The sequence below is a fragment of the Ixodes scapularis genome, unplaced genomic scaffold (genome assembly GCF_016920785.2).
Source record: "Ixodes scapularis isolate PalLabHiFi unplaced genomic scaffold, ASM1692078v2 PGA_scaffold4__175_contigs__length_147842914, whole genome shotgun sequence".
Taxonomy (NCBI): domain Eukaryota; kingdom Metazoa; phylum Arthropoda; class Arachnida; order Ixodida; family Ixodidae; genus Ixodes; species Ixodes scapularis.
Window position 1 is genome coordinate 21,596,895 of NW_024609879.1, and position 19,203 is coordinate 21,616,097.

At 48.4% G+C, this 19,203-nt stretch overlaps 1 protein-coding gene across 1 annotated transcript in view; it reads right to left on the reverse strand.

The window, feature by feature from the left end:
• LOC120843989 overlaps nt 1-19,203 on the reverse strand; it is a 79,790-nt gene that overhangs the window by 39,294 nt on the left and 21,293 nt on the right. The window contains exons 5-7 of the mRNA XM_040215533.1: nt 16,070-16,092; nt 13,459-13,573; nt 2,988-3,119 (exon numbers count right to left, since the gene is read on the reverse strand). Of these exons, the coding sequence (XP_040071467.1) occupies nt 2,988-3,119; nt 13,459-13,573; nt 16,070-16,092 (270 nt within the window). The remainder of the gene's footprint in view (nt 1-2,987; nt 3,120-13,458; nt 13,574-16,069; nt 16,093-19,203) is intronic.

Consider the following 19,203-nt stretch of genomic DNA (forward strand, 5'->3'; position numbering starts at 1 on the left):
ACGAGTTAAGCCACCCACAGCCAGGCGTGGGTGGGTGGACCCACATGGCTCGGGTTCGTAGTGACGCCACTCACCGAACGCCTACTGAAGCAGGTACACCCTGCTGTGGGTATGGGTGCCCACGTGGCTGGGGTCCGTGGTGACGCCACTCACCAAGCACGTCGCATCTAAAGTGTATGCGCCCCCTGGTTGGTGAACCCAGTTTCTGTTTGTCTTAAAAGTTTGAAGTTGCACTAAACAATATTCCGCAACATATTATGGGGCGCGCTACGTCCAAAGCGCCTCAAACCTGCCTATTTCGAGAATTCACCTGTGAAGGTCTCAACTGTTGTGGCAACCAGTTCAACAGAGGGGGAGCAGAAGAATCCAGTACGTGTTCAATGACAACACGAACACTAAAGCTCTTGTGCAGTTCTACTGGCATTGTTTCTATCAAACTTGAACTATATTTCTATTTCCGATTGCCCCGTAACGTCCCTCGGTAAAAGGGGGGAAGGGGCGGGGGAGGGGAATGGGGCATATCTGTGGAGCAGGCCGCACTCACAGGCTCGTAGGTCAAGAAAATGAAAAGAGGATCTTACGGCTCGTAAAAGCTCAAGACACGAGCCTCGTAACTCGACGTTAAGAACGCCGAGAATCTCCATAACAAAAAGGCGCTAGTTATTTTTTTTGTCTCCACGGTTAAATTATCGTGGTAGGACTTTGTCATTTCCCGACAATATCAAAATATGATTTTTTGTCGTACCGTTTTAGTTTCCAGTTCTATTAGACTTTTATAAGAACCTTTCGTAGTTCGTAGTAAAGAGTTTTCCGTTGTTAGCGGGAGATGGTGCCATTACTTTAACCAAGAATCGAGCATACGCTTAAGAAACCCGCAATCTATAAAATCTATAGGAAAGTCCCTGTTATGTTGTCATTTACTTTCAAAGGAGCATTGCTTTTCAATAAATTTTTATGTGCATGTAAAAATTTCCACTCCGCTCTTAATTTAGCCGTTTGTAGTCGTGTTCGAAACATTAATAACGCCACGCGCGTCTCCGAGCAAGCGCACCCGTGGCCGAATAGTTATCATGCTTTTTTCCCACGCAAAGGGCCGAGGATGCACCCCTCTTGTTGTTTCTCTAAATGTCGCGTTCTGGTAAATTCAAAAACCCTGTTGCTGGTTCGAGGTACGAATGTTATACGCCGAACTTTCTACGCCGATTGTTCCAGAAGCACACGAGTGTACATAAGGGGCTCAACATGGCGAGCCGGAGTCAGTCTCTCGGCAGCACTCGAGTCAGCATGCATCCTTGCCGGCGCCAACGCCCACGACGCCCTGTAATTCTTCTCAGCTATCCATCTTTTATTTGCAGTGGCACAAGTTCGCCATTAAACTTTAGTTCCTTTAGCTCTTCGCCGCTCCATCTTTTGTTCGCTCATGACATTTGGTGGACGTGCAGGGTACCGCATTGAATTCCCGTGAAGCGTACTCCTCAAAAGATGCCGGGCTCGATCTTTTTCAAATCCCAGAAATCTAACCGCTGCCAACGAACCCGAAACCCAAGTCAGCCGCCACAACCAAGGTCAGCCTCCGGAATTCATTCAACTGTCTAAGCTGCCGAATACGAAGAAGACGCTGACAATTCGAACCGAATAGCAGCAGCCATCAATTGGCCGTTTTGTCGGTTACCTTCTATTGGTTACCTCCTATGGACACTGTTGTACAGCGAGATTTACGAGGGCGTTGAGGACTGACTCAACTGCTACAACCGAGTGGTGCGACACAACAACTGGACACCACAAAATCGCCTCCGGAACCTCTGCTTGTCGCTTAAAGGCACTGCGGGGCACTAGTTTAAAAACCACGAAGCTTCCTCTACCTCATAGGAGTCCTGCGACGCCGAATTGAAGCAGACGCTCATCAACCATCACCGTCGGCAGCGAGTGGAGGACGTTCAAGTAAGGACGCAAGGCCACAACGAAAGCGTGACAAGCCTTGTCAAAGATGTCCTACGCCTAGGTGCCCGAGCCGATACGGAAACCGCCCAGGAGAAGAAACTTCGCGCTCTCACGAGTGGTGTGAAGAGTGAAATGTTCTGAGGCTTAGCCCGCAACCTCCCGATGACTGTCGGTGGTTTTGTGGCCCAAGCCACCAATATCAAACATGCACTGATGCCCTGAGCAAGCCACTAATCCATCCATCTAATCCGTTCCATCTTATAAAGGGGGGGGGGGGGGGGGCAAAGGAGAAAAGCAGCAGTAGGGAGCTTGACTGATCTTCGGGCCACTTACACTGTTCAGCAGCAAGCATGCGCAAAAAGTACGGAAACGGTAAAGTATACAGTGAAACCGTTGCAGACCTACGGTTGACATCTGTACAAACCAAGTTTCACCCCAGTGCAAACCACAAAACGAAAATAAAAATTACACACAAAAATATAAGCGCAAATCCTTAAAAGTTAGACTATCAAAATCAATATTGTCAACTCAAAAACTATTTAGCAAACGTGGGAGTGTGAAATTTAGCATTTGATAGCCATATTTTGTTCGTTGCATGACTATCCTTCATTTCTTTACATTCGGACCTCGAACCAGCAACAGGGTTCCCGATCTTAGCAAAACGCGACATCAAAAAAAAAAAAAAAAAAAAAAGAAGAAGAGTTTATCCGCGACTAGGCATTGAACCTCGAACCTTTGCGTGGAAGCCAAGCACGACAAGTCGGCCACGGGCGGGCTTGGTCGGAGACGCGCGTGGCAATATACTTTTACAAAGGACCAACTTTTTATTTTATTTATTTCACAACACTACAGGCCCCGTTTGGGCCCCAGAAGGAGTAAATACAAAAGAAAATTGAAAGGGCACAGCAAAAGTCGTGAAAGCACAATATTGGAAATAATTACTGAAAGTATCTTAACTTGGCATAGAATAAATCAGGCGCAAGGCAATTAACGACGTCTTTTGATAGGCAATCCGAAGAATAGGATACGGTAAACACGAATCTCACGTCTCTAATTTGTTCTGGATATTCCTCTTGCTGCAGTCCGACAATGTATGCTTATTTGAAGAGCTTCTGTTATTGGCCATCAGGTAAGTACTGTCTTTGCATCCAGAAATATTGTCGGCGTTGGCACCCAATCTAGACGAAAAAGAAAATTTTTATTTTAGTGCCCTACATTGGTCACTTTACGCACGGTTAAGATTGTTAAATAGCAAAAGAGAAACCATTGGTCACTTGTGAGCAGAAGTCAACTCTCGCGCATAACACCGAGCAAACAGATTTGCATCTCCTCACGTGCATCAATGTTTATTGTCCACCCACAGTAGACCCAGAGCAAACTCGACATTGTCATAGTTTTCACGTAATGTGACTTCACCCATTCCTGCCCACCGGCCGCACTTAACAGGTATGGAAAAGCAGACGCCGACGGGACCGCCGATTGTGCGCTGAGTGATTACAACATCGCTACGGCGTATGCATCGTGCCTATGTTACAGCATCTACGTGCATGACTACAACAGGCAGTTTTCATCCGAAATGCAGAAAAACTGAACCGAACATTTTAGCTCAAAAGATTCATAAAATATACTACGCAATCCGGAAATGCTCGTAAAGAGCGGAGGTTTTCCACCGCGTTCCTAGCCCAGACGCCGGGTGGGCACCCTGTCGGGGTTCGTATCGTTCATGGGAGTCGAAGGTTCGCCAATTATATGGTGCCTGTACTTGAGCGATCAAAAGTCGCAGCATCTAAGCTGTACAAACTGGCGCTGCCGCCGAGACGCTATCAACGCAAGGGGCTACGAATACCACAGAGAAGAAGCTCGGCGACAAAGGTAAAATCAATGAGAGAAGCAAGGCTCAGTGTCCTTAATCTAGTAGGAGGTTTGTCAGTGCGTGCAGAGTGACACTATCAGGTACTGAAAAGCTACCTTAGAGGCTGTTGCAAGGCGTACAGAGTACGAACGCAAAGCTGGGGTCCACTCCTTATACACTATAGAAAAGACAGACAGCAGACAGGTTCGAACTTGTCACCATGAGATCTTAGATTCGAATGCCGCATGACAACGAGTTCGAGGAGAAACTTAGCACGCGGCATTCGTACTACAGTTATCGCGGTGACTGATATCTGCCAGACTGTATTGTATACGATGTATAAGCGGTGTGACCAGCAATTCATGATTACGGAAGGCATGCATTCTTTAGCGGCAGTTAAACAACGACTATCGACACGGTCGTTGATGAGGTTCTTCAAATATTTCCGATGTATGCGCGCAAGCGAGAAGCGGAAACAAGCGAGAAATCCCCAACAACCCCACTCTCGAAGACGTTAACGTGTGAAACACTGATCTGCTTTTGTCATTTGCTGCGCGACATGGCGACATTGGCAACATCGGTTTCAAGCGCGAGAGCTTGGAGCAAGCTGGGCGCTGATCGAGCGGGACCACGTAGTCGCGATGCGATGCACGGTTATGTCGTCTCGTTCATCACCCTCGTCTCCCTCATATTGTTGTGGGTGACGATAGAGCACAATTCTACCTGCGACAGATGGCGCCTTTATGTGTAAAAATGGAAGGACAAGATAATCATTGCTTACCTTAAATATCGTGCAACAAATCGCAACGACCTGGCCTGGCAAGGGCGTTTCAAAAATGAATACATACATACAACTATGAGGGCCTTATTTCGAGGACATCCTTTATTTAATAAAGCCAGCAGGAAAGCAAACGGAGTCCGATAAGGCAGCACGGCGGTAGTTTCACTCGATCCTCTAACGCATCGTACCGGGGCGACCAAAGCATTTCACGTTGTTCCACAGAAACCAACGTAAAAATAAACAAACGCTTATACTACAACGCTCTGGCGACGTAACTTGAGCCTGGGCAAACAGAGGCCGCGGAAAGAGGCCATTGGCGCTCACGAAGCCCATTGACCTTAATATTGGCGATTGCTAGGCCTATCGATTCGACGAAGAGGCACACTGACCACTTTAACGGAGAGACGACCGTCGAGTTTTCACGTCGTCACACAGAAACCACCATATACAAAAGCGTATACAGCACGACTTTGTGACGTAAACCCGGACAGGGGAGAGTTAGAACATCACTGCCAGAACTAGGTGCTTCTCGGCGACGACGTCGCCAACCACGCCCGCTGGAATCTTTAAAAAATGTATTTTGTTAAGCCGTGAACCACTGATGTTGATGATATTAAACGTGATAGACTGGCGGAGTGATACTGTCACAAATGACAAATGAGTAGGCGCCAAATAGCTGTAGAAACTACATGTCTAATTGGGCGAACTTGTGCCCAAAACAAAAAAAAAAGAAAAGGGAAAAGGATAGCGTCGTAGGCGTCGATGTCGGCGAAAGAGCAGGATCGAGCGTTCCGCGAGGCTGACTCCGGCTCATTACGCAGAGCCCCTTTTGTACACGCGTGGGCATCTGGAACAATAGACCGATCTCACCAGGAGTTGCACGTCGCCACCGCTGCCGCGGTGCATTTTGGTACCTGTAGTTCTCCCCAGTTTTCTGGCCGCGTCAAGGCGCGTTGTACGCCCGGCGTTTGGGAATTTTCAGGTTAGCACTAGTCTTTAAGTCGGCCGTTTATTCACGGTTTTTAATGGGTGTCTTCACCCGTTTTGTGCAAAGGTGCTACAATAACAGCACCAGGCAGAAAAGCATCAGATTTTATGTCTTCGCGAAAGAAAGCAGCCCACGAAAAGACTGTTTAAAAAAGGTAGAGAGAGCGGTAGAAGAGCGGCAGGAAAAAGCGTTTTTAGATTTGTTTCGTTATTTGATTCATAACTTACATTCACCCCATTGCACAACTAAAGAGGGTAAGCTTACACAGGGCATAAGACGTAGTAGGGCGTGCTAAAGTGTTCCGTAGGTTGGAATCTCCCTGAGCACTCGCTCCGTAGCGGTATATCCGTTGGTCTGTCTCAATCGGAACTTCCACACTGCCTTGCGGCGACCGTTTTTAATACAATGTTTGCTTGATGCATTTTGGTGGTTACAACTGTTATAGATGCGACATGTTTTGAGCACAACTGTGCTTCAAAAGATCAGTACAATCACTGAAGGAAGAGCAGCGATTCTCGGTATGTATAACTTGAAATAAAAGGGCATTTACCAAATCAGACTTAATTTTTTTTTTTGGTGTTCTATTATGCCACAACCTGATTTTGGCTGGCGTTGCTGATCCCTTGTGTATTAACACCAATCGACACAGCGGAAAAAAGCATTTTCTGTCGGACAGCTCTTACCGTTCAGAGCTTGAGCAAACCAAATAAAATTGAATAGAAACTATACACAAAAGCTCATCTCTACCCGAAGTTCTCAGGCATCTCGCATGGTTACGTTTCATTTTGACAAATGCGAACTGTTACGGCTCTTCAGGCAGGTTTTTTTTTTGTGGATCGTTTTTTTGTGTGCAGGCTTCCCCCCGCAGGTCATATGTACCCTGTCGCAAAGGCTGTCAACCAGAATAAAACAAGTTTCAGAAAACTATCGCTCTCCGAGAATGTCTGTTGAGCTCGTCTTACTTCATTGCCGAATGAAAGTTATGCCCAAGCCCGCGCACTGCATAGCTCAGTTTTCCACCGACACATTTGACGCTGTTCCGCGGTGCTACACCGAGCCGATGGTCCCTCGAATTTTGTGCTCTTTCACGTTGAGGTAGATATTCACTTGCTTCCAAGTTTATTGAGACATAGGAGCACCCGGAGTGATCGAGGGAGTAGCGGCCTTGTTGTTTTTGCCGCTGTTGCAGTAAGACCACCGCGCCAACGCAGTGGGTTCACGGGCGTTCACGAAGGCGAAGAAGCGGACGACGACGAAGCAGACGACAAAGCGATTCTAAAGCGATAAGACGACTGAAACTGTTTTTTTTTTTGCGCTTGATGGCAAACTAAGGCATCACAAACAACACAATCTTATAAAGTATTGATATGCAGGAGAATCCAAGCTAACACCAGGACTTCCCAAACTATGATGTACGCCCACGTGAGCCCTATTCAGCCGGGAGGCCGGAGAGCGATGACTACAAGTAGCATGGCGGCGGCGATACTTCCAGAATGCGCGCGCCTGCGCAGTTCGCTTGGTGGCATCGGTCTATTGGCGTAGAAGGTTCGGCGCGTAGAACATTCGGGCCGCAAACAAGCACCAGGGTTCTGAAACTTACCTGAACGCGACAATTAGGAAAATTACAAAAAGGCGCTTCCGCTAACAGGCATCAAACCTCGGCCCGCTTGCGGGAGAGCCAAGCGCGCTGCTGACTTGCCTAGCTGCGAGCACGGCTAGCTGCCCCTATAAAACAGAAAACACAGTGCTACCGAGCGTCGAACGGTTTAAGTCAAACGATGTGAACAACTTCGGGTCGTGGTTGCCGTCATGATGGTGTCTACATTTCATCGGGGCGACGAAGTACCTTGTATTGCCCGAAGTATCGCTTCAACAGTTTCTCGCTGAGGCCGCGGTGACAAATAGGTGTCCACGCTGCGCACCCTGTCACCAAGCTGGAAGTGAACGTCCCCACGACGAAGGTTGTAACTTCTAGCGTCGACACGTTGCTGGTTTTGAATCTGGAATCGGGCAAGCTGGCGGACTTCTTTGGCCTGTCACGCAAACACCTGGGCGGCGTCGCTCCCATCGTCAGCTGGATCCATGGGGCCGCATTTCGTCGAGCATCATCGTTACCTATTGACCATGTGCCAGCTGGAAATGTGCAACTCCGGTGGTATCTTGGCCCCCAGTGTTGTTGGCGAACGTGACGTATGGCAACACCTCGTCCCACGTCTTGTGCTCTACGTCGACGTTCATGGAGACCATGTCGGCGATTGTCTTGTTAAGCCGCTCCGTCAGCCCGTTCGTTGGTTTGCGGTTGGTATGCCGTGGTGCGACGATGGCTGGTGTGGCTGAGGTAAGGCATTTCTCGCGTCAGCTGCGCCATAAACGACGACCCGCGATTGGTAATTAGCAACTCGGGAGCGCCGTACCTAAGCATGTTGGACACAAAAAAAAACTTAGCGACTTCAACTGCAGTTCTTGACGGAAGGACCTTGGCCTCGGCGTACCGCGTTAGATAATCGGTGGCGACAGTTATCCAGCGGTTTTCCAAAGTTGGCAGTGGAAAGGTACTAAGCAAATCCATTCCTACATGCTGGAATGGCATCGACGAGGTAACGATTGGCTGCAGTAGTTCTGCTGGCTTCGAAGGTGGTTTCTTCCGTCATTGGCACTCGTGACACAATCGGGTGTACAAGTGAAGGGCCTTTGGAAGCTTAGGCCAGTAGTACCTCTCGCGGAACCTGGCGAGTGTCCGGGTGTAGCCAAGGTGTACCGCTGTTTGGTCATCGTGGCAGGCTTGGAAGATCTCTTTGCGAAGGCCGCTGGGGACCATCAAAAGCCATGTCGTGTTGTTGTCACCAAAGTTCTCCTTGTAAATTACACCCCGTCGGATAGCGAAAAACGACAGAGGTCGCAAAAAAAAAAAAAAAAAAAACTTGGGGTACCGTAGTATTCCGGCCTTCTAGGTGGTCGATGAGTGCGCGCAGCTCAGGGTCATCCCATTGAATATATATCATATTGTCGGCGTTCACTGCTCCGAGAAACACATCGTCCTCGTCGTCGTCGTTAGTGCGCTTGGATGCCAGCTCGACGGCGGCCCTCGAAATACAACCAGTGCCACTGTGCTTGCGGCCAGACTTGTATACCACAGTCATATCGAATTCCTGCAGTCGGAGACTACAGCGAGCTAGGCGTACTTTGGGTTCGTTTAAGTTTGCGAGCGAGCAGAGCAAGCGGTGGTTTGTTACCACGCGGAAAGAAAACGTCCATACCAATACGGTAAGAGCTTCGTTATCGCACAAATGACTGCACGGCATCTTTTTTTTTTGTCTTTAAGTAGTTACTCTTCGCCTTAGACAGCGTCCATCTTGCGTATGCGATGAGGTGCTCTGCATGTGCCTTCCTGCCTTTGGGTCAGTAGGGCGCCAAGTTCGATATTACTGGTGTAGGTGTGGATTTCCGTTTCTGAAAACTGGTCGAAATGGTCAAGGACAGGAGAGGTTTCAAGGCGTCGTTTCAGTTTGTCGAATGCCCGCTGTTGTTCCTCTGTCAACTTGAATTTTACGGCGTCCTTCCCTTCGTAAGGTGTGTCAGTGGTGCAGAGAGCTTAGAGAAATCCCAGAAAAAACGCCTACAGAAGGCACAAGGGCCCAGGAATCTTCTTGCAGCCTCCTTGTCCGACGGCGGTGAAAATAAGCCTACGGCGCGCGTGTTTTCGGGGTCAGGATGTACACCTTCGCTGCTCACAACGTGGCCCAAGAACTTCAGTTCTTCGTAAGCATATCGTCATTTCGTTGACTTGAGGCTGAGACCTACGCTCTTGATATCTTGGAGCATGGCTCGGAGCCGTCGCAAGGGCTCGTCTAAATTGCTGGCGAACACCACAGCGTCGCCAAGGTAGACCAGGCAGTTCTGCCATTTCAGACAGGCGTGCACGTTGTACATTAAACGCTGGAAGGTCGATGGCGCCATGCATAGCCCAAAGGGCATCACTTTAAATTCCTACAGCCCATCCATCGTGACGAAGGCCATCTTCTCGCGATCAGTTTCATCGACCAGGATCTGCCAATATCCACTCTTTTAAATCTACCGACGAAAAATATCGGGAGTGGCGAAGTCGATCCAATGTATCGTCGATGCGAGGAAGCAAGTAGACATCCTTAGTCACAGCGTTCAGTCGACGATAGTCCCCGCAGAATTTGAATGTTCCGTTTTCTTGACGAGCACGACTGGTGAGGCACATGGATTGCTTGACGGCTAGATGATGTCGTCGTGAAGCATTTCTTGAAGTTGTTCCTAAATTACCTCCCTCTTTTTCACGAAAACATGGTACGGTGAGTGGTGGATTGGGACCGCGTTGTCGTCGGTAACAATGCGACGTTCTTCCCTGTTGTCGTTTGTCGCACCCTTGAGGAGGTCGCAGAGCACTCAGTGAACTCGTCCAGGCGTTCAAGCAGTCGTCCTCGCTCTGAAGGATTAAGTTTTGGACCGATATCAAGTTCCGTTGGCGGCGTTCTCTGGGGCTGGGATGATGGCGGGTCTTCGGACATTGCCGTGATCCCGGTTGAGTCCTGGAGTTCCTTGATGTGGCCCACAGCGGAACCTTTGGGAAGGTGCTGCGGCTCCTGCCGGAAGTTCCTAACGAGGAGTCTTGCACGTCCGTCTTGAGGCGTTGTTACATTTCTTGCCACTAAGATTCCCCTTTCAAGAAGCAAGTGGACGCTGCCCTCGAGCAGAACTTCGAGGCATAAAGCTTCATCAGGCTCGACGGGTATCAAAGCACTCGACCGCGACGGCAGGTTCACATGGTTGGCGAGTAATCTCACAGCGGCTGCCTTTACCGTAGACCCTTCCGGCGCCGAAACAGGTTTTCAGAGTGTCAACCTGTTCTTTCCTAGGTCGCTGACCGCACCTCTTCTCTCACAAGAACTAAATTACGAGGATAACATTCTTTCTACAGTCTTGAAGAACGACGAACTTTACCGGGCAGGTTTCGCGGTGAATCGTGACGCGGACGGTGCACCTTCCAACTGGTGTAATAAGGTGCTCTCCGGCCGTTTGTATCTGCGGGCCATCCCAGGGTGTGGTGACTTTCTGGAGAGCTCTAGAGGTCCTCGCACTCAAAACAAAATAGTCTGCTCTCTTTGTCCACGAGTGCCGACGCGTCGTGGCCGTCAATGACAACGCTGAGGTTGTTGGGCCCTTTTGCGGTAGTGTCGTTTCGATGAGTGGCGTCTAAGAGTGGGAGCTCTCCGGCGTTTTAGGAGGCTCTTTAATTCGTCAGTCTACGGCAACTCTTCCTCCAGGGGTTGCCGCTCTTACTTTTCCGGCAGGACAGGGAGGACAGGCTCTCACGGCGGGATCAGCGTAGAGGCGATGCAGGGCGGTTGGGTGACGGCGAATGGAGACCGCGGCGAGGGACAGTCCCGGAGATGGCGACCGGCGGATATATTCATCGCTGTCCCAAAGACGCCCGCCGTACCTTGGGCGTGGGTCGCTCGGCTGAAATCCTCAGAGCCGAAGTTGGTGGTTGTAGCAGCGGCGATAAACATGCCCAGCCTCACCACAGTGGATGCATTATGGGCGGCAGTCTGCCACCCTCCATACGTCGGTCTTTTGAGGCTTACGTCGTAGCTGGTGGGGAGTATAGTATAGCGAAGGGGCCTTTCCTCGTGATCCCACCAAGTACTGCAGGAAAAACGGAAGCGGCAGGCGACGAGGTGCAGCGGCGTAGCACAGGGTCGGTGGCTCAGGAGCGGCGTTGTCGAGAACCCCTGGCTGGAGTGCTTGCTGAACTTTTTTTTTAGAGCCTCGGATATTGAGGGTGAATCTGGACATCAGGCAGTAGGTAGAAGTTTCTTGATTTCCTTCCGTATGACATCCCGGACGACTTCGCGGATGTCCGGAGTGTTGCAGCTGGACGACGTGAAGGTAGCGAAGCCAGGAAATCTTGGTAGTGGAAGACCTGCGATTGAAGGGCACGTACAATGTTTGTGGCCTCCGTGATGTAACCTTCGACGGTCGTAGACGGTATTCGGCTGACTGGCATCCGACAGTGCCTATCTGCGGGCCATCCCACGGTGTAGTGACTTTCCGGAGGAGTCTAGAGATTATATCACTCAAAATGGAGTATAGTACGCTCCAGAGTCCACGAGTGCCGACTCGTTGTGCCCGTCAATGACGGTCGAGGGCGGTGTTCGCACAAGGCCTCCAAAGACGTCTTCTTTCACTCCTTGCATCAGTGCCCGTAGCGTTTTCTCTTCTGGAGCGTTTGAGTCGGCGCGGGTCATCAGACGGAGTACGTCTTCGACGAAACTTGTGAAGTTCTCGTTCGGTCCTTGGCTTCTTGCTTGCAGAAATAATTCGACCCACTGACGTCGCTGCTGGCTGGCAAAGGTACGTAGAAACTCGGTCTAGGAGCCTTGCTATGACGAAATAGGCGCTTTGTGGTTTTCAAAGCAGGTGCCTACTGTGCGCTCCAGAGCGAAGTAGACATCCCGTAGGCTTTGCTCAGGCCCCCATCCGTTGAACCGCGCAACGTGCTCGTACTGGCTCAACCAGTCGTCCACAGCTTCATAAAGATCCCTATGGATATTCGCCGGCGTCCGTGGTGGGGCTGTACGTAGACGAGGGTCGTCGGTGGCGTTCCGTCTTGCTGCGACGTGGTGTTCATCGTTGGTGTCTTCTTCTTCCTCGGCTGCTCTGGTTGTTCACCGAACTCCGGAGGCTGGCCTTGGTTGTAGAGGCTGGCTCGCGTCTGGGGTTCATTGACGGGGATTAGCTTTCCGAGACTTGCAAAGCATCGATCCCGACAGATCTTCAGAGGGGTACGTTTCACGGGCATGGAATGCGGTACCCCGCATTTCCACCGAAATGTCACGAATTACAAATGATGAGGCGACGAATAACTGAAGAAACTAAACGTTTAATGGGGCAAGCTTGTGCTCAAAACAAGATAAAAGAAGTTTAGCGTCGTCGGCCTCGATGTTGGCGAAAAAGCAGGATCGAACGATGGGACAAGACTGACTCCGGCTTACCACGCGTAGCCCCTTTTGTACACGCGTGGGCTTCTGGAACAATCGGCGTAGAAGGTTAGGCGCGTAGAACATTCGGACCTCGGACAAGCAACCGGGTTCTCAAATTCACCAAAACGCGACATTTAGGAAAATAACAAAAAGGTTCGTCCGCTAGCAGGCATCGCATTTAGGCCCGTTTGTGGGGGAGCCAAGAGCGCTGCCGACTTGGCTAGCTGCGCAGGTGGCAATATGATTATCTTTGAAGGGACTTTACCTCTGGGTTTTTAGCCCCGTAGCAACTATCGGCCACACAGCGCCAGTGACGCCACCGCCGAGAATAGTGAGATGAACCTCGCACCGCAATCTACAAAAAAAGGTGCGGCTCACATTTTATTACGCCGAACCGATTTTTAATGAGCCGGTAACCGCCACACGTGATCAGAGTTATGTTCCGGTACGGGTTCAATACGGACTTTTAGCAAATCGTTGCCGTGCTCCGCGTACCGCATTACCGGAGACTTTGAAGCATGCTTTTAAGCGCGCGCACCGCGGTCACGGTACCACCCGGGCGCGAGCTTAAAAGCATGCTTCAAAGACTCCGGTAGTGCGGTACGCGGAGCACGGCAACGGTTTGCTAAAGGTCCCTAATATCAAACTGTCAATTCAGGTAATGGTTATGTTCTGCGGTTCGATACAAAAATAATCTTTTTGACGTAATTTCTGCTTTAAGGTTCGTTCTACACCCCGGGTACACACTTGAAGGGCTTACTTACACTAAAGGAATGGCTCCCGCACATAAGAAAATACGAAATGACAAATATTTTCTTCACAAATGTTACGCACGAGCAGAAACACTCGGAGTAACGACAGGAAGCGTTTTGACAACGATACTTACAGGCGAGCAAATTGACGCGCCGCCATTGTCACGCCACTGAATGTTCTTGCGTCGTCTTGACCGAATCCATATCCTCTGGTATTGCAAAATCCATCAAAGAAGGAAGTTTGGAATTCTGCAAATTAAAGAGGCTGTCTTGTGGCAAATTGTCTTACTGTTTTGAAGGAAAGAACATAAAAAACTCCAAAAGACATTATGGTCGAATATGAAAGTCCCAATCGGAAAAACTGAAATCATTACGTCTCCCTAAAAATTTACTAATGTTTTTTTTTTACGGCAATCACCAAACTAAAAATTTTCAACCTTTTCTGGCATTATATTTAGTAAAGACCTGGAAACTCCTGTGTTGATCTTAGTTGGCAACATACAAAAATCTTAACATCCGGTTTTAAAGATTTCAATGTGCTTATTGCATACCAAGTTCACTTTCAAAACAATTAAAATAAACGATTAAATTATAACGTAGAGTATCCAGATTGCCTAGAAGATAACATCAAAAAGTAGGCATATTTAACAAGATCTCTTCGCCGAAAAAAGAGTAGGAATGACATGATGCATCTTAAAACCTTTATCTACCTGCCGCTACTTTGTGTGAATTTCGAGACAATAAGTGGAAAGTGCCTCCCCTTCTCCCCTAAAAAAAGGAACAAAAAGTAGAATAACTTTTTTTCTTGCACAAATGTAGTGCTATTGGCGAAATCTGTCTCCTTCCAAATGTAGCACTAGCGGTCCGATGCAGATGCAAGAGTTTCACAAATGACCGTTATCTTGGTAAAAAAATATTTAAGCGATTTTCGGAAATTTTAAATCAGGCAATATCGGCCCAGAAGCCCAAGAATACGGGGAGATAAATGAACTCAGCTACAGGAAACGGCCCTCACTTTCCCGTTAAAACTTTCAGAAATTAACATAACTCTTAAATAAGACAACGGCTAGTTCCGAAACCTTGGCGCCTGGACCGGACTGCTAGCCTTATATTTGGGCGGAAACTACGCGTAAAGCAAACCGTAAAGGTTTTTTGTTTTTTTTTTTCGTTGAAAAAAATATTGCAAACTTTTTGGGGACACGATTCATATCTGACTGCGAGAGCGCGTCATTCTATACCAGTACCAAGTGACTGGCGCTGTTTTAGAGACTGCTGTACTACACCCTAACACTGTGTGCACAAATTTCAATTAGAGAGAAGGATGCCCTGGAAAGGCTTCGTTTGCCGGTAAGAAAAGTCCGCCGGCTGCATGCTCTCATCTAGACTACACGTGCAAAGCCTAACTTTATATTTGTTTGTGGGAAGATTTCCAATGCGACTCGCTCTCAGCGATGTTTTCCATGACAACAAAACAAAATATGCGAAGCTCCACATGCAACGGCGTTACCACCTTAATGCTTATTTCAAAGATAAATAATACCTGTGTGCCACAAGTAGTTTTGCGAAAAGTTTGTACTAAGATATGGCCTATCACTTATTCTGTGAATTAAGTTGGCGCATTCAATCCCCTTTAGCCGTAGCGTTTACATGGATTCGCATCGACTGGTAGCGGCACCACCTGCAACCCCTGTGACCAATAAATTCATTACTTCCGGCTAGCCCAGCACTCCATAGGTCGCGAGCTTGCGAATTTAGCAACTCTTCGTAACTCTTCGAAGCCGTCAGGCTTCTGCGCTTGCTCCCTGTTTAACTTTTCAGCCACTTTCCTCGAGGCTAAAATTCACGCGGCCAGTTGCTGCCTTAGCTGCCTTGATTGCCGCCATGTTGGTTGTTTAGTATCGCGATCCGGCATAACGCCACAATTTTATTACTTGGGCGAGCGCTCGATTTGATTCGCTAACGTTTAAGCTGATACCTTAAATTGGCCTGAAGTTCTCTAACCATGCACTCTCTTCTAGCGAATTAAATCTGATTTGCTTGGCTAGCGAATCCACATGCCTTTACATTGGCCGATTCGATACGTAACCTCGATTTGATGTGCTATTGTTGCATCCACGCAAGCGGAGCCATTTTGTTTCAATCTGCAGAAAGGGCGAGCGCGTGTTACTCGTTTTCCCACGAAAATATTTAGGCCCTTGGTATCACACTCATTCAGAACAAAGTTTATGCGGTTAGGCCACGGCGCCCTCCTATTGTAAATTCTTAACTGGCTCGAAATCCAATCTGCATTTTAAAAGCCCTGCGCAATGTGCGGTTGAATGAGTGAGCGCATTACTTAAAGGGCACTTTACATGTACGAGTGCTAATATAAACAAAAAATGGTACTAAGCTTCGTTCGCGCGCCTGCGCCTTGACTAACGTTGCACACAATAGGTACGATCAAGTAAAGGAACCTCATTTACAGTACCCAGACAGTACAGTATTGTACCTGTAGGGATTCTGGATTCAGAAAATACAGAATAAAACTAGGGACGTCTGCAGAAACAACCACACAAACCAACGGCAAATTTTTCGAGGTTCTTCGTTGCTAAAGTCAGGAGGGTGATCCTAGCCGTCAGTACTATTCCACTCACTAATATTTACACCCTTCTAAACCGGAACCTCGTGGTAGCAACTCATGGGAAAGAATAAGTTAAGCCTAACTTATTTCTTTTAAGTAGGGAAGTGTATAAATAAGGAGCTTACCGTTTTTCGCGGTCAACTGGTATCTATAAAGAAATGTTTGTTAGTTTCCGTACAGTATATATTAATTACAATGCCCAAATGGTTCCAACGTTAAGAAAGTATTATTGCAGATTATATAGCTTACATTAACAGACCATTTTCAAATGTCCATCGAGTAGCATTGGCGGTCACCATTGCTTGCTCACAAAGCGCGTGGTTGGATCCGAGTTCACGCCGAACTCTGAAGCAGGCCTCGTGCCCAATACATGCTCGGAGCATGTGAGAAAGCAATGGCGGCCAAGCGTTGCAACGGACGTTTGTAGATGGTCTATTGTCATTACAAAACAAATTTCAGGCAGTCTATAAAACTTTTATCTGCATTTTAACGACTTTTTCAACTTACCATACAGTCACGCCGTATCGACATTTATCAACAGATTTCCTATTGACATTTTTGAACCGAGATCGCTAAATACACGAAAAAAAATCTCTACAATTTCTATCGCCAATTCTCAACAGATTTTCTTGCATCAGTTTTTTGCAGAATTTCTATAGGCTAGACTGGATGGAATAATACGATGTAGTGCGGAGGAGTGACACGACAATTAATTGGAAACTTCATGCGCTGGCTGCTTTTTTCGACTGTGTCAAAGAATTCTTGCTTATTGCGATGATTTATTGCTGGAGATTATTGCCGAAGGAAAAGGAACACCCTTTCTAAAGTATCAAACTGCCATATATGGCGGTGGAGCAGCCAACACTACTCAATTTCTAGTTTTACTACTGTCCCGTAGCGTGTGTATTTGTGATGTATGCGTATGTGCAGGAGGCAAGTGGCGAATACATATTTCCATGAATGCGTTGGAATAAACCTAAAATTAATGCTCGAAATTAACTATTTTCTGCCAAAAACTGCTGAAATGTAAAGAGAAAGGGGACAGCAACGCTGTAGAACATGTGTCTGTTTTCATTACAATTTCTATCCAATCTCTATACACGAAGCTCTATGAAATGTCTAGAGAAAACGCGGCCAAAAAGCTACAGACAGCTGTTAGAAAACTGGATACATTTTCCCTAGTATATCTATAACCTCTATCCACTATTTTCTGTAGAAGTTATCTAGAAAGTGGATAAATATTTTTGTAAGGAACGTAAGCCCTGGTGCATGTTATTAGTTATACTTTGGAAATCGACAAGTTGACAAAAGAAACTGCACATTGCGTGCGAATTAATCCCATACAATATCGATGATCCTCAAAAGGCCTATCTGGAGATACATGTCTCACTCGAAAGGATAATTCGCTCGCTCACCTTTTTACAGCTATATTAATGTAGGGTAGGAAATAAGCTGCCCCCACCCTCTCTTTTGAGAAATAGCAAACTATGGAGATTTAATAGAAGCAATAATTACTTTATTAAACCCGGGCAAAGGAATTTCTTTATCAGCCTGGATGAAAAAATGTTTTTTTAAAATGTTTTTAGAACGAAAACAAATCGTTTAGCTGTATTTACGGCACGAAACGAATGTGTACTTGGTGCCCGCGGGAGACCGCAGAAAAGTGGCAACTAGCAGTCACGTTGTGCCTGCGCTCTTTTCGGGAGCTTCCTAGTGACTCTAAAAGTTACTTATTAATCTTTATTATTTTGTTGCCCTTCTCTGTAAAACAAAATAGTTTGATGCTTTAGACACAACAAGTATATGAAAATCGTCACTTCCGTTTGGACTCATACGACTCGAGAAGGAGCGGCGACTCGCCGGCACCACTTTCCGGCGCCATACCTCGGCAAACCTCACTCATGAGGGCCCTCACTCACCCTCACTCACCCTCATCTTCACAGGTGAGGTGAGGGTGAGTGAGTTTCTGAACCAGGACAATTCATGAGTGTGAGGGTGAATGAGGGCCGTGAGGGCTGTGAGGACCGTGAGTGCGTGAGGGCCGTGAGGGCGGTGAGCGCGTCAGGTGTGTCAGGGCCATGAGTGCGTGAGGGGCGTGAGGGCGGTGAGTGGCATGAGGGGTATGAGGGCCGTGAGGGCGGTGAGTGCGTGGGGGTGTGATGGCCATGAGTGCGTGAGGGGCGTGAGGGCGGTGAGTGTGTGAGTGGCGTGAGGGGTGTAAGGGCCGTGAGGGCGATGAGTGCGTGAGGAGTGTAAGGGCCATGAGTTCGTGAGGGGCGTCAGGGCGGTGAGTACGTGAGGCCCCCTTCAGACGGAGCAACTTTCTTAGCAATTTTGGTGTTGCTGGCAGGTTGTTCCATAGCTTTTCCTAAATCGACACGAATTGCTGAGATCGGGTCCGGCTCGCAACAAGAGAGCAACTCGGAGCAATTCGAAGACGTTTGAAGTGGCTGCATCCAACCAGGGACGCGATATTTTCACGTGATACCTCGTGCCGGTGATGATGACTACAAAAAACTTGGTTCCGGTTTGAAATTGGTCGTTTTTGAAAATAAACTGATTCAGAAAGATGCATTAGTATTCTCAACGACATATAAAGGCATAAAAACACGTTTATAGCGCGTAATTGTGTCTAAATAGTGCAAGAAAAATAAAATTTCATGATGACGATGGCAAGTTGCAGCAATTGGTTGCTGCATGTGAACGCGGGCGGCCCGTGCTGCTGGTGTTGCGACGTCAAGTTTCTGGGCGAAACTGCTACATCTGAAGCAGGCCTGAGTGGCATGAGGGCTTTGGGTGCGTGAGGGGTATGAGTGCGTGAGGGCCGTGAGGGCCGTGAGGGCGGTGAGTGCGTGAGGGGCGTGAGGGCTATAAGTGCGTGAGGGCCACTGAGGGCGGTGAGTGCGTGAGGGGCGTGAGGGCTATGAGTGCGTGATGGCCGTGATGGCGGTGAGCGCGTGAGGGGCGTGAGGGCCATGAGTGAGCGAGGGGCGTGAGGCGGTAAGTGGCGTGAGGGTCATGAGTGCATGAGGGGCGTGAGGGGTATGAGTGGGTGAGGGCCGTGAGGGCGGTGAGGGGCGTGAGGGCCATGAGTGCGTGAGGGCCGTGAGGGCGGTGAGGGGCGTGAGGGCCATGAGTGCGTTAGGGCCGTGAGGTTCAGTGAGGGTGAGTGAAGGGCTGAAGGTGAGTGTGACTGTGAGGATGGGGGTGAGTGAGGGGCTGAAGGTGAGTGTTGCTGTGAGGGTGAGTGTGAGTGAGG